This window comes from Bos indicus x Bos taurus, chromosome 20 (assembly GCF_003369695.1).
Source record: "Bos indicus x Bos taurus breed Angus x Brahman F1 hybrid chromosome 20, Bos_hybrid_MaternalHap_v2.0, whole genome shotgun sequence".
Lineage (NCBI taxonomy): Eukaryota > Metazoa > Chordata > Mammalia > Artiodactyla > Bovidae > Bos > Bos indicus x Bos taurus.
In genome coordinates, this window is record NC_040095.1 from 1624467 (window position 1) to 1639030 (window position 14564).

The 14564-nt window shown below is 43.7% G+C and overlaps 1 protein-coding gene across 1 annotated transcript in view; it reads left to right on the top strand.

The window, feature by feature from the left end:
* DOCK2 (dedicator of cytokinesis 2) overlaps positions 1–14564 on the top strand; it is a 457789-nt gene that overhangs the window by 197483 nt on the left and 245742 nt on the right. The window contains exon 27 of the mRNA XM_027520183.1: positions 6013–6108. Within this exon, the coding sequence (XP_027375984.1) occupies positions 6013–6108 (96 nt within the window). The remainder of the gene's footprint in view (positions 1–6012; positions 6109–14564) is intronic.

The window sequence follows — 14564 nt, forward strand, 5'->3', positions numbered from 1 at the left end:
AAGAAAGAATTGTGTGTACTGATACCTGCGCGTCTCATAGTAATTCCCCAGTCCGATCACCCTGCAATGAAGCTTCCAGACCACAAGCCCTACTCCTGTGCCCAGGCTTGGCAACCAGCCTTTGAGTTACCCACACTAAAATGTCACCATTGGTTAAAGAGGACTAAGGAAGAACTCTGGGCTTCCCAGGTGGCACTAGAAATGGGAATTGGTTACAGTTTGGAGAACTTTTTAAATGGCTAAATATGAATGTCAAAGTGTCAGTCACTCAGTTGTGTCCAACTCTTTGCAACCCCATGGACTGTAGCCTGCCAGACTCCTCTGTCCATGAGATTCTTCAGGCAAGAATACTGGAGTGGGTAGCCATTCCCTTTTCCAGGGGATCTTCCCGACCCAGGGATCAAACCTGGGTCTCCTGCATTACAGGTGGATTCTCTACTGTGTGAGCCACCAGGGAAGCCCATGCTAAATATGGGTCAAAGCAAAACTACATACACTGCCGCTGGGTGGGAAGGAGAAATGGGAAGGACGCAACGGCCTGATGGGGAAGAGACAGGAATGAGAGTGAGATCCTTGTCTTATATGATGGTGAGCTTGCAGATAGCACGAAAAGGAAGAAAACGTTTGTTTAGAAAGGAGTAATGCAAGCATGTTTTTGGCAACACAGTCATAAATACCGAAATAACAACTTCAGCAGCTAAAAGAAGTAAAGAGCTTCCCCTGGTGAGCAGAACACGAGGCACTGCTGTTTTGTTGCTTTGTTTCTTTAATGAACCTTGGAGAATGTTTTTAAACTACACATATTTGTAACTTTGATAAAAATAATGTCACTTGTACAACGCAGAGTCCTCAAACAGTTAAAAACATCATCTGACGGGGACTTCCACTGGTGGTGGAAGGCGCCCAGCTAAGGCGCCCGGCACAGGGCCCCTGGGTTCCGTCCCTGGTCAGGGAACTAGACCCCACGTGCTGCAACCAAGAGTTCACATGCCACAACTAAAGATCCCTCGTGCTGCAGCGAAGATTGACAATCACACACGTGGCGCCTGCATCAGTCACTCAGTCCTGTCTGACTCTCTGCAACCCCACGGACTGTAGCCCACCAGGGTCTTCTGTCCATGGAATTCCTTAGGCAAGAATACTGGAATGGGTTTGCCATTTTCCTCCTCCAGGGAACCTTCCCAACCCAGGGATTGAACCGATGGCTCCTGTGTCTCCTGCATTGCAGGCAGACTCTTTACTTGCTGAGCCTTCAGGGAAGCCTCTGCTTAAGGCATGGTGCAACCAAATAAATAAATATCTGTTAATATCATCTTATGCAATTAGATAGCAAGTTTCAGAGTTTTATTTAATAAACTAGGGTATCAGCTGAACAATGAAAGAGCTGATTTAAAAGTATTTAGGATTATTGATTTTTTGGGGGGTGGGAAGGGGAACACATGCTTGTAGAAAATTGTCCTTACATATAAGACAACATTCTACAAATCAGTAGAACCTTTAGCAAACCAGCAAAAAGCAAAACTCACAATTGGTTATTTTTCTACAAGTTAACCTTCATCTTCATAGAGCTGTAATCAGTTGTGGATGGTTCAGTTCAGTTCAACCACTCAGTCATGTCCAACTCTTTGTGATCCCTTGGACTGCAGCACGCCAGGGTTCCCTGTCCATCACCAACTCCCAGAGTTTAGTCAAACTCCTGTCCATTGAGTCGGTGATGCCATCCAGCCATCTCATCCTCTGTCATTCCCTTCTCCTCCTGCCTTCAATCTTTCCCAGCATCAGGGTTTTTTCAAATGAATCAGTTCTTGGCATCAGGTGGCCAAAGTACTGGAGTTTCAGCTTCAGCATCAGTCCTTCCAAAGACTACTCAGGACTGATTTCCTTTCGGATTGACTGGACTCTCAAGAGTCTTCTCTAACACCACAGTTCCAAAGCATCAATTCTTCAGCGTTCAGCTTTCTTCACAGTCCAGCTCTCACATCCATACATGACTACTGGAAAAACCAGAGCTTTGACTAGATGGACCTTTGTTGGCAAAGTAATGTCTCTGCTTTTTAATATGCTGTCTAGGTTGGTCATAGCTTTTCTTCCAAGGAGCAAGCATCTTTTAATTTCATGGCTGCAGTCACCATCTGCAATGCTTTTTAGAGTCCAAAAAAATAAAGTCTGTCACTGTTTCCACCATTTCCCCTCTCTTTGCCATGAAGTGATGGGACTGGACGCCACGATGTGGATGGTAATCAAACACAATTACATTTCCCGAGAATGTTAAGAGGACCGCTCCCCTCTTTTCCAATATGAGCTTGTCAGAAATGTTCTGTTTAAAAAACATGCCTCCTCATTTTGCTTTATTTCCAACTTTCGGATCTTGTTCCTAGACACTTGCCATAAATAAGCTTTAACTTTAAAAATAAGCACAATAAACATAAAGGAATATTACTGAGTTCTAGCTAGATGCTGCTGTGTACTGTCTGCTCTTCCCTCTTTGTTAAAAAAGGAATCTTGCATGACCTAGAGGGGTGTTAAAGACATATTAGCACTAAAGAGAGATTTTTCTACTTGGTGTTGTCAAAATGGTTAAAGAAAAATTTGAAAGAAGGGAATACCTTTCACACAGTTGTATTCAAAGTTAGGAAATGCTGTGTCTGTGTATTACTACTTAAAATTGTCTCCTATATGGTATGCTCTATCACAATTCTGGAAGCACTGTGAGGAAGCAGTAGTTTTGAATCTCATTCCACAGAGTCTTGGGCTGACATCAGGACTAGGATGAGCCAGGAAGGCAGGGGCTGCTCCTCCACCCCCATTTGAGCTCGCCTTTCATTATGTTATATAGTAGGTTTAAGCATAAGATTTCATTTAAGGAAAAGACTCCAAGTTCCTTCCAGATCTCACAGCTTATGATTATTAAAAGAAAAAAAGTCACTACAATTTGCAGTGTGTTTAGGTTGGAAAGATTAATTTCTTTGCCAGGGCCATAATAGGAAGACTGACTTTGTCATTTCAATTACAAGCCACCGTTTAGTTCGAGCCTGTAAGACATGTTCCTAGAGGTTCCCTCCCTTGCCTGGCAGCGGAGCAATTAGCGGCGGGTGATTTGTGGCTGCATTTTTACTGCTTAGCGCAGGTTTATCATCTTGAAAGTTTTCCATTTGCATATACGCTGTACATTCTTTGGGTGACATTTCGATATTATTCGGAGTTTAGGTTGTGCATTGCCTTGCACTGCACTTTCTGCTACGTGATGGGACTCCAAAAGCGGGCCAGAACGCTGCTGCAGACCTGGGGGAACGGGAGCTGCAGCCGCCACTCACTGAAGGCTTACTGCGCATTGGCCCTTAGTACTTTTCCTGCAGGACTTTATATTTCAGAACAGTGCTTTGAGGTTTCTATTGTTTGTCACATCTTATAACTAAAAAAAACTGAAATGCAGAGAGGAAAGGTAATTCACCCAAGGTCTCCAGGCTCAAATAAGCAAAACTGAGATTCACACCCAAATCTGTCTGATCTCAAAACACTCTGCTACACAACTTCCCCTTTCGGAAGCTTTCAGAGTGAAATGAATTGAATTTGACAGTTTTCCACTTTTAAATACCAAACTTCCTGAGCAGTCTAATTGATGCTCTTTGGACTAAGAAAAATGGCTATTTAAAAGAGGCAGGGGGCAGGAGGGCAAGAGAAAAAGGTTTTATTATCTGTATTGGTAAAGGAAGAGATGTAATCCTAGAAAAAAATAACATCAAATGGAATCTATCATATAAATTTGCAGTGGGCTTAAGTTGATGAAATGGCAAAGGAATACAGAGAAGATAAGGGAGTAATGAAAAAAAGCACTGAAGATTTCTTTAAAGGGAAAGAAAAGGTTAGAAGTCACTGAAGGCAGTTGGAAACTGGCTCAATTGAAGGCAGAGTCTGTCCATTTTGATGTATGGAAGAGGCTAACGAGGTTTCAAAGTAACAACCAGAGATCTGTGTCCCTGTTCCAGCCAGTCTGGGTGAGATTGGATGAGGGGAAGGTTCTGCAGCCAAACTTCTGGGTTTGAATCCTTTTTCCCTGACTTTCTAGCTGGCTCTCTCTGTACAAATTACTTGACCTCTCTGGCTTCAGTCTCCTTATCTGAACAATGGAGATCATAATATCATCCATCTCGTTGTGAGAGGAACTAAAGTGTTTAGCAGTGTGCCAGGACTTAGTAAGCTATAAGCATCGTGCTCACATGGTGCAAGAAATAGGAGACTGTAAACCAGCAAAAAGGCTTAAAGAAACAAAGGGGAAGGAGACCAGGAGGGACGTTCACCTGTAGCCAGGAAGTAAAGGGGCGTGTTCTCTTGCCCACTTGAGCATCAGGAGGAAAACGTAAGATGTGGGGAAAGGCAGGATAATGGGGAGCTCAAGCCTAGCAAGAGACTAAGGTCTGGCTGAACTTAATGGAGTCTGAGAATTGTTTCTGTAAAATACATGCTCTGATGGCAGCTCTGGTGGCAGAGGTCCTGCAGTGAGCTCCACAGGGCTGGGGAATCAGGGATTAGCCAGCATATAGAAGTGAGTGTAGGGCAGAGAGGGAAAGAAAGCTCTGGGTTATTTATCTTTGGGTGCCAAGAGTCACTGAAGGCCCACTGGGAGGGAAGGACATTTTTTAATAAGCACTTCTTGTTTTCTTGTTCTCTCTTTTGCAACTGTGAACCTATTTTCCATTCATTTGTTACATTAAGAGATAAACCATAGTTACGCTGGATGCAGCAAAGATATATAAGGTGCTTCATGAATGAGTGAACGGTCACCTGCTTTTTCAGCCACCATTTCTTTATCACTTTCTTTATGTCAGGCTATTGTTAGGTCCTGGAGTCACAGGATGTTCCCAAATCCAAACCTTCATTTCTAGCACTTCACTGTGTTGTGTCATGGTTCTTAGCTGTCAGAATAACCCACGTGCAATTCAGAAATCGCTGATATCCAGGGTTTATCTCAGACCTGCAGTTTTTCCTGCAGTGGAATTAGGCAAGTGAATTTTTTCAGAATTCATTTTTCACTTTTATGTTCACATCAACGATGAAAGACTGGTTAGAAAACCTTTCACGGTTTATAAATAAGAAACCTGAAGCTCAGAAAGGTTAAGATGATAAGTGAGGTCACACAGCAGGTGAGGGCAAAGTTGGAACTCAGGTCCAGAGCTACTGAGTTTACAATCCCACAGCCTTTCCACTTGGCCACGGCTACTCTCCCAAGTATGCATGGATGAAACTCTGTGTCTTAAGTCTATGCTAGTAAAGGGACCTGAGGACACAGGCAGACATACGTAAAACACTTCCCTGCCACAACGTGTGCTCAAAAGCACCACCAAGTCCTACAAGGTTCAGGGACTTGGATTTAAAGTGGCAGCATCCTGTGAATGTTACGCCCTGGCTCATTGTTGACTGCTTTCCTCCAAAGTGGATAAAGCACTTTCAACTGCACGAGCTCTCCCGTAGTTACGGTTTTCATTACCTAACCCCAGTCCCAGCTACAGAAACACTGCCTTCTTCTTTTTGTCTCTCCAGCCTAGACTCCAGCCTAGAGGGAACAGCGGCTGCCTGCCATTGTTAATCCTTAGGTTACCTTGGTGTCTCAGCTTTTTCATCACCTGTATAACCAGTTTCCTACATTAAATTCCCTCTTATTCCAGGTTAGATCCTGTTACACGGATGAAGAAACCAAGGTTCAGAGAAGTTAGGTAACTCATCCAATATAATATAGTAATTCTCGACAGAGTTAGTATCCTGAACCGTAAGTTTCTGATTCCAGAGTTTAAGTTCTTAATTACTGACTTAAGTTTAAGGTGGTTAGTGAAGTTCCTGATGCCCCAAGCAGGTGGTGATGGCAAGGAAGCTCGATGGCGATGATGGTGCTGCTGCTGGTACTGTTGGTGGTGGGCGTGGTGATCGCCATGCTTACCACTGTCGCGCGTCCTTTGGAAGCGGTGTGCAGACATTGTACAGTGTCCTGGTTGTCACACAGATGTCTCTGTGTTACAGGCCTTCACCTACCACCACATCCAAGAAATCATGGTCCAGCTGCTTCGCACGGTCAACCGGACAGTCATCACGATGGGGCGGGATCATGTTCTGATTGTAAGTAGATCTTTTCCTCTTGTCAAACATTCCAAACTGTTTGGAGTCAAGGGATGAATTTTCTGGAACGTCGGTCATATTAAATGCCCAGCAACAATTGTTGCTTTGTTTTGGATTATAAAGGTCAGATTTTTCCTACGTGGGTTGGGAGAACATGAGAGTTAACTTGAGTTGCTAAGATAAAATTGGGCTTAGGACTTGTCTCCCAAGATGAATGTAGCAGGTAAGTGGAGCCTCTCTTAGTCTCAACTTCCTCATCTATAAATGGTGGAAAGTTCTGTCACCAGAGAGAAGGTTTTGTAAGTAAGGCACGTCCAACTGTGTCACTCCTTTGCTCAGTCTTGCTAGTGGTCTTCCATCTCACTCAGTATAAAACCCAAACCATTGCTAGAACATGAAATGCCCTCCCCGCCTTGATGGTTCTTTTATGTGTTTCTCCCACACATAAAACATTATTCCATTTGCTATTCCCTCTGCTTGGCCTGTCTCTTCCTTGCTTATACCCTGATGTTAATCAAATCTTGGCTTAGGTGCCACCTTATCAGAGAGACTTCCCTGCCTGACTGCTCTGTCCACAGTATCCAGCACTTGTCCGTGTGCTTTCCGTCTCTACACCTTGCTCCTTCATGTTTCTTAGTTCAGTTCAGTTCATTTCAGCTGCTCAGTTGTGTCCAACTCTTTGTGACCCCACGGACTGCAGCACACCAGACTTCCCTGTCCATCACCAACTCCCAGAGCTCACTCAAACTCGTGTCCATCGAGTCGGTGATGCCATCCAACCATCTCATCCTCTGTCGTCCCCTTCTCCTCCTGCCTTCAATCTTTCCCAGCATCAGGGTCTTTTCCAATGAGTCCATTCTTGGCATCAGGTGACCAAAGTATTGGAGTTTCAGCTTCAGCATCGGTCCTTCCAATGAATATTCAGGACTGGTTTCCTTTAGGATTGACTGGTTTGATCTCCTTGCAGTCCAAGGGACTCTTCTAGTACTTATCACTATATAAGTGATATATATCTGTATATATCTATGTGTGTGTATGTGAATGTGTATATATATATATATATATATAATTTTATTTCTTTGCTTATTGGCTGGCTCTCCTTGTAATAATATGAGCTGAAGAATGAAAAGATCTTTGTCTGTTTTGTTCATTTGTATCTCCAGACCCTTCAGCAGTGCCTGGAATATAGTAGGTACTTGATAAACACTTGTTGAGTGAATGAATGAGTGAAGGAAAAAATGAAATGCACCAGGCAGGAACTCTAAAGTTTAATGGAGACAAGTGCTACTCAGCTTTGATTGATTGAAACTATGTGGGGTTAGCTATACAGCTGCCAGAACTCCCAACCTCTCGAGAGAAGCTGAAAATTCCATACTTTATGTGAAATTTCCTGATGTTTAAGGGTTGGCAGCTGCTTAAAAATATTTATAAACATTTTATGATCCCCAAACATCTGGATTCGGCTTTCAGAAAGCCAGTTTGAGATCTCTACTTTAAAATAGTATGATATGAGCCAGGTTTGGGGATGTCGACTATCAGTGACTATAGTCCTGCTTCCTGGATACAGAACATATGGTGCTGAGGGTTTATTCTAACAGTTGCTGGGCAGGTATTTGATCCCTGCCTCGAAGCAGCTGAGTGTAACAGTCTTCTTCCTCCCCGTTCAGTCCCGTCTACTCATGTGGGTGCTTGGTTCCTAGTGGTGACATCCATGGAGGGCACCAGCAGTGCCTTCTGCAGCAGAGAGCCATGGGAACCATCCTCTGTCATTTGTCCATCCTTCCACCTTTAGAGCATCGCCATTATTTTTTATTCAGTTACAAGTTTCCACATCTGTGGTTCCCGTAATGCACCTTAGATAAGCATTTTATGACCTCCCTAATCTTTATTCCTTCTCTTTGGAGCCAGACCTAAAGACGATCATCAATCTATTCGGCTCATTCCATATATAGCAGGCTCTTAAGTCTCTGTCTCTTTTTTAGAGCAGTGAGTCTTTAAAACAGTGCCTGGACCATAGAAAGCACCAAGTAATTGGCGTCTGTTATTATTTTGCTTTCTCTTTGGTGCAGTGTGTCTCTCTGTCCCTTCACATTAGCAACATAGTCAGGCGAGCCGAGTCTGGCCGTTTCATGCTGAGACCTTTGTTTGGTGCCGTGTCCCGGTTGCTTGCCCTCCAATGCACACTGCTCACTGCTGGTCTGTTAATGTTTGCCAGGACTCCCCTACTCTAGAATGTTCAGCGGCTCCCTACTGTCTGCCAAATTAAGGTATAAATGCACTAGTCTGGCCATTCTCAGCTTCTGTGATCTGGCCATAACCAAAATTTTCAGCCTTTTCATCTACTTTTATCCATCCACAGTATCTAGCCAAAGTGGATATCGGCATATTGCCCCAGCTGCAGCCTGGCGTGCTGCAGTCCTTGGGGTATCAAAGAGTCAGACACGACTGAGCAACTGAACTGAACTGAACTGATGTTGCCCAAACGTGCCTGGCACTTGTTCACTTTCATGCTGCCTTCTTTGTCTGGAATTGTAATCCTACCTAGTCTTCTAGGTCCAGCACAGACTCCCCTGTAAAGCTGCCCCAACCTCATCAACCTGGTTGAGATCTCCCCATTCTTCTAAACCACACAGCTCTCTCATCTTTCTTTTTTTTAACAGCTTCATAAGATATAATTTACATACCTTTAAATTTAACCATTATAAGTATTCAGTTTGATGAGCTTTTATAATGCATACAGTTGTGCAACCATAACCATAATTTAGTTTACAATACTTTTTCACCCCAAAAGTCCCGTTTGCAGTGACTGTCCACCCACCCCTACCTCTTTACGCCTACGCTAGCTAGGTCAGCAACCACTGTTTTCTGTCTATAGATTTGCCTTTTCTGGAAATTTCATATAACTGAAATCATACAGTTGGAGGCCCTTTGTATCTGGCTTCTTTTCGTGAATAGTTTTTTTTGAAGTTTGTCTATATTTTAGGGTATTTCAGTATGAAATTGCTTTTAATTACTAAAAAGTATTGCACTGTATGAATATATTACATTTTGTTTATTCTTTTTCAGTTGATAGATATTGAATTGTTTATGATTTTTGGCTATTGTGAGTACTGTTGCTGTGAACATTTACATGTAAATTTTGTGTGAACAAACTGTAATTTCTCTCGGGTAGAAATGTAGGAGTGGAATTGCTGGGCCCTACGGGAAGTGTGTGTCTAACCTTATAAAAGCCTGCCAAGCTCTTTTCCCTGTTTTGCATTTTACTTTCCCATCAGTGTACAGGTGTTCCGTGTTCGCCCGCATCCTCAGCAGCACTTGATACTGTCAGTCCTTTGGGTTTTAACAGTTCTAGTGGCACCTCATTGTGGTTTTCATGTGTGTTTATCTGACGGCTGTTGGTACTGAGCATCTTTTCCTTTGCCTGTTTTGTTTCGTTTCTAAGTCATTTTCATCCGTGAAGTTGACGTCTATAGTTCTTCTCTTGTACCGTAAGACTTGAGACTTGGGCCTATCTGTAAAATGGGGGTAATAACAGACCTTTTTCATAGAGTTGCTGTGACAGTTAAATGTAGTAATACCTGAGAAGCACTTGCACGTGTGTTTCTTCTACATAGTATGCATCTGTTTATTCACGCAGCATTTTCTGAGAGCCTCTTATACACTCAGCACAAAGGCTCAGAAATGAGTCTGGGCCTGCAGGAAAACCATGCCCTCCAATGGGATGCCTCTCAAGTACCTCACACTCACTGTATCCCAATCCCAACTCATCACGAACCCCCTGGAGTCTCCGCCACACTGCCAGCACTCACCATCTCAGCTTATGGAGCTGACCTCCTAGAACTGAGGCGCTGCCCTTGGCCCCTCCCTCACCGCCACCACTTCTAGCCACTCGCCAAGTCCTGCTGCTCTCAGCACCTCTGACCTGGTGCCTCCCCACCCCACTCCCCACTCGGCTCCCAGCACCCGTGGTGACACACTCAGTCATCAGGCTTGCCACACTTAGTCATTTACGAGGGGGTTTTCTGACTTCTGTGCTCATGACCGCTACATTCCATGGACTGCCATGAGGACAGGGACCACATTTAACTCATCCTTTTTATCCTTCTCACCTAGCAGGGTACCTGGTTTACTGTGGATGCTCAATAAATGTTTGTTGAGCAAAGGAATGAATGAAATACTCCCTGAAAGTGTGGTGCTATACTATACCTTCATATTTTTGTATATGCTTTTCTCTCAATTTAGGTTGCCTTTCCTTTTTCAGGGAACACTTTTTCTGAATACCAGGAACCCACATTTCAGGAAGTGTGGGTAGAGTGTAAAGAATTGCCTGTTCAGACTTTCCCTGCCCTGCCCAGGCCTGATGCTGGGCTTCCCTGGTGGCTCAGTTGGTAAAAGAATCTGCCTGCAGTCCGGGTTTGATCCCTGGCTTGGGAAGATCCCCTGGAGAAGGGAAAGGCTACCCACTCCAGTATTCTGGCCTGGAGAATTCCACGGACGAAGAGTCCATGCGAAGAGTCCATGCAAAGAGTCGGACATGACTGAGAGACTTTCACTTCACTTCACTCCAGCCTAACGCTGGGAGCCTTGCAGTTCTGAGTTGCTAGCTGTGTCGTTAGTCTCAGTGACTCTTGGATTCGCTGCTGTAATTACAGTGATGAGAGTGCCAAGTAGAGAGTACTAGAGATGTGTAGCAAGCACACCTCACTAGAAACAGGGATGTGCCTAAACTTTTGTTGTTCTTTAGATGCTAAGTCCTGTCTGACTCTTTTGCAGCCCCATGGATTGTAGCGTACTAGGGTCTTCTGTCCATGAAATTTCCCAGGCAAGAATACTGGAGTGGATCGCCATATCCTTCTTCAGGGGCCTGAACTAGAAGGAAGAAATAAAACAGGTCTTTCCTAAGATTTAGCTTCATTTTCATAAAATAGGCCTTTCCAGCAATTCTTAGAACTATCTCATCCAAATTAAAGAAAATTATGTTGGAAAGTAATTACTCAGAGGTCAGGGGTCTCTGTATTAGCACTGAAGGCCCCAATTTAAATTCAAATTGAAATTTGACAAGGAGACGAGATTGCCATTCCAACCATCACTTTAAATTTTCCAGATATGATTTTTATTGGCTGGTTTCCATTACTTGGGAATATTAAACAATCAATATTTATGACAAAAACCAGAAGCATCTAGTTCTGAAATCCCAAGAGGCCTCGACTGGGTGTAGGCTGCATTGCTCTTGTGTCACTATGTGGGGTTAAATAGTGACTTTTTTTTCTTATTTGTAGGAGTAGACACGTTGCAATAGAAGGTGTTGGTATTAAAATTACAGAAGCCCTAGCTAGGGTCGATTGATTCTTGTGTGCAGCACATTGTAATTATCATTTGCTGGAAATAGCCATTCCTGAGTTTTCTCTGTAGACCATCTGCCTGAACAATGGAATGTTGATGGTAACAAATGAGCAAAAGGAAATTTTTACAAAAAGAAAAACAAACTTTTACATGGCTGCTTCTCTCTCTTCCTCTCTTTGCCAGAGTCTAATCTGTCAGATAAATGTTTATTTACTGAAATGACCAAAGATTTTGACTTTGATGCTGAGAAAGGCAGCGTGGTTTGGTAGAAAGGACCTTTTGGATAAGGGCAAGTAGGAGAAAGTTTCCACACTCTAGACCTTGCACAGTGAACTGTATTATTTTTTGAGATCTTTGTCATATATCTAAGTTTCCTAATTTGGCCAATGCCCATCCTCTTTCTCTCTTTCCCTGCCTTCTGAGGCCCTGAGTCAGGGGCAGAAAATAGATTTCACTTTATGTGCCAGCTCTGGTGGGTTGGCAATGGCTGCCTGTTGTACTGTGTTGAAAAAAATTCTCAGGCTACATCTTGGCTCAGTGGGAAGAAGTGCTGAATTGATCTGTGATGTCTGTTACAAGCATAAGATTAGAGAACAGCAATGTGTACAAGATTCTTGCAAATATTATGTATTGACTGAAGTAATTGGTGTTTTCTGGCTTAATCCAAAAGCTCCTTTATAACCAATATTCCTTTTCACATATTCTTAGCTCTTTAAGAAGGTTGTAGTGTAAGAGCAAACACGCAATGGAAAAAGCCAGTAATCTAAGAGTGTGCATTTTTACCAGGGAATGGTTTCTATGTGCTATAGTCATATTTTATCCAGTGTAAGATGCACCATGATTTTATGATCTCAGTAGAAAGAGATCTTGCTACCAATTAAACTGCAGCAAGGTAGTATATTATTGCACTGATTGTAATCTCGAGAGATTGCTAAAATATAAGAAAGTTTAACTGAAAATCCCTATTGTGCGATGGAGTTCATTTTTGAGGCTCACAGGTGTCACCCTCTCCCATTGGTCAGGAGAATAGACTGACTGAGCTTCCAAAGATGGAAGCATCATAGTGAAGGTCACATGGCTAGTAGCAGGATGGGATGTGAACCAAGGCGCCTCTGACATCAGACCGTGGGTACCTTGTGTTGTCCCCAGGTCTCAAAGTGTGGGGGAAAATGTCCAAGTTCACCTGTACAGGTGAGGGGGCATCAGAGAACCCCTCTCTGGCTTATGAGTCCTGCTGCTGACTGCTCTAGAAAAGGCTGTGCCCAGCCTCTGGCCTCCCACTGCAGAGGCTGGACAATCCCACAGGGAGAATCAGGAATCCTGAGCACCACCAGAAGTTCTTAGAAGGGAAATGATCTGATAATTTTGTTGAAATTAGGATCTAGCTTTATTTTAGGTAGTTAAAATAAGCCTCTTGGTGATATATTTTGGGCCTAATTACCCCAGTTTTCACAGAGGAGTCTACCGAGTGATTAAATACAGGTAAATGCAGTTGAGATGAGGCTAGCTCCAGAATTTCAGAGCAGTTTATTCAAAAAGGAAAAAAAAAAGTGGAAAACATCCCTCAAAAAGCACCTGAGTCATCAGAGAGCCGGGATTTCAAAGCTCTGACTTCTCTTTCCAAATGACAAATGGCCCACCTGCTTGATTACTCTCTGCCACCTGTGAGCCCAGCGACTCAGGCGGCCTGTGCAGGGGCATGGAGGCAGTGCCAGCCCCACCCACATCAAGCCCATCCCATGGACAGCACGCCTGAGGGCAGCCCAGGACCTGAGGAGGTGGGGGGCTCGACCGGAAGTGGTCAGTTGACTCTTGACCTTCACTTGGTGACTTAACACTTCATTAAAAAATGATGTGTATACTAAAGCTCTCATTTATTGAGAAAACATCGGTGTTCCAGGCGGAAAGTTAAGTCACCATATGTGCTTCACCTCACTTAATCTGCATCAGGTACTCGTATTTTACAAACGAAATAATGAGCATGGAAAGGTTATGTAGCTTGCCTGTGACCACACAGTTTCTTTGTTGAAAGAGCTAGAATTTGAACCCAGGGGGTGCCATTGCTAGAGTCCCTGATCTTAAATAGAATATACTTAACTATTACTTAAATATACTTAAATAGGATATACTTAAATACTCCTACACTATTAATACCTTAAATTGCTATTTAGGCATCAAATATTCTAAAGGTCATAATGAGCACCTTAAACCTAGCTGCTTTTCTGCCTAGACCGTGGAACCTAATGGGATGACTGTGTGGTAACTTTTAGAAACCTATAAGATGGCATAAAATATTGGTGGTTTTATGATGGCAATGATATCTTTAGGATCAAGCTGTTCAGTTCTGGTGACTGAACCATAAAAACCTGTGAAATCAGAATAATTTTCTGTTTATTTGAATGTTGGTGCTTATGAAATAACAGGTCTTACAGAAGACTAAAGGGCTTTGGAAGGACAAAGAGTCGTCTTCTTCCACATGCAGCTCTTCTCTATATTCTGCTCATTCTAGTCTAAAGACCTCTCAAAATGAAGCGCTTCTCTCTCCCACTGATGCCACCAGCCTGGGTCTGGCCATGACTATCTCTCACTGCTGCCGTTGCTACAGCTTCTAATAAGACACACTCCCTTCTTTCTCGTTCTGTTCCAGTTCTTCACACTGGCCAACTTGGTCTTCTAAAGTAGCACTTCTCTTGGAGATAAAGCATCATTGGCCCCACAGTTTCCCAGGATGAAGGCCCAGCTGCTCAGCATGGCTCTCGGGCACCCAGTCCAGGCTATGCCTTTCCCCGGTGCCCCTTAACTCCCACACTTGTGCCAGCTCGAGGGAACTGCTCTGTTGCTCCCGGAGTGCTCCTTTCCCCTTCTGCATTCTCCTACAGGCCACTACCTTTGTCTAGAGCTGCTGCTGCTGCTGCTAAGTCACTTCAGTCGTGTCCGACCCCATAGACGGCAGCCCACCAGGCTCCCCCGTCCCTGGGATTCTCCAGGCAAGAACACTGGAGTGGGTTGCCATTTCCTTCTCCAATGCATGAAAGTGAAAAGTGAAAGTGAAGTCGCTCAGTCGTGTCCGACTCCTAGCAACCCCATGGACTGTAGCCCACCAGGCCCCTCCG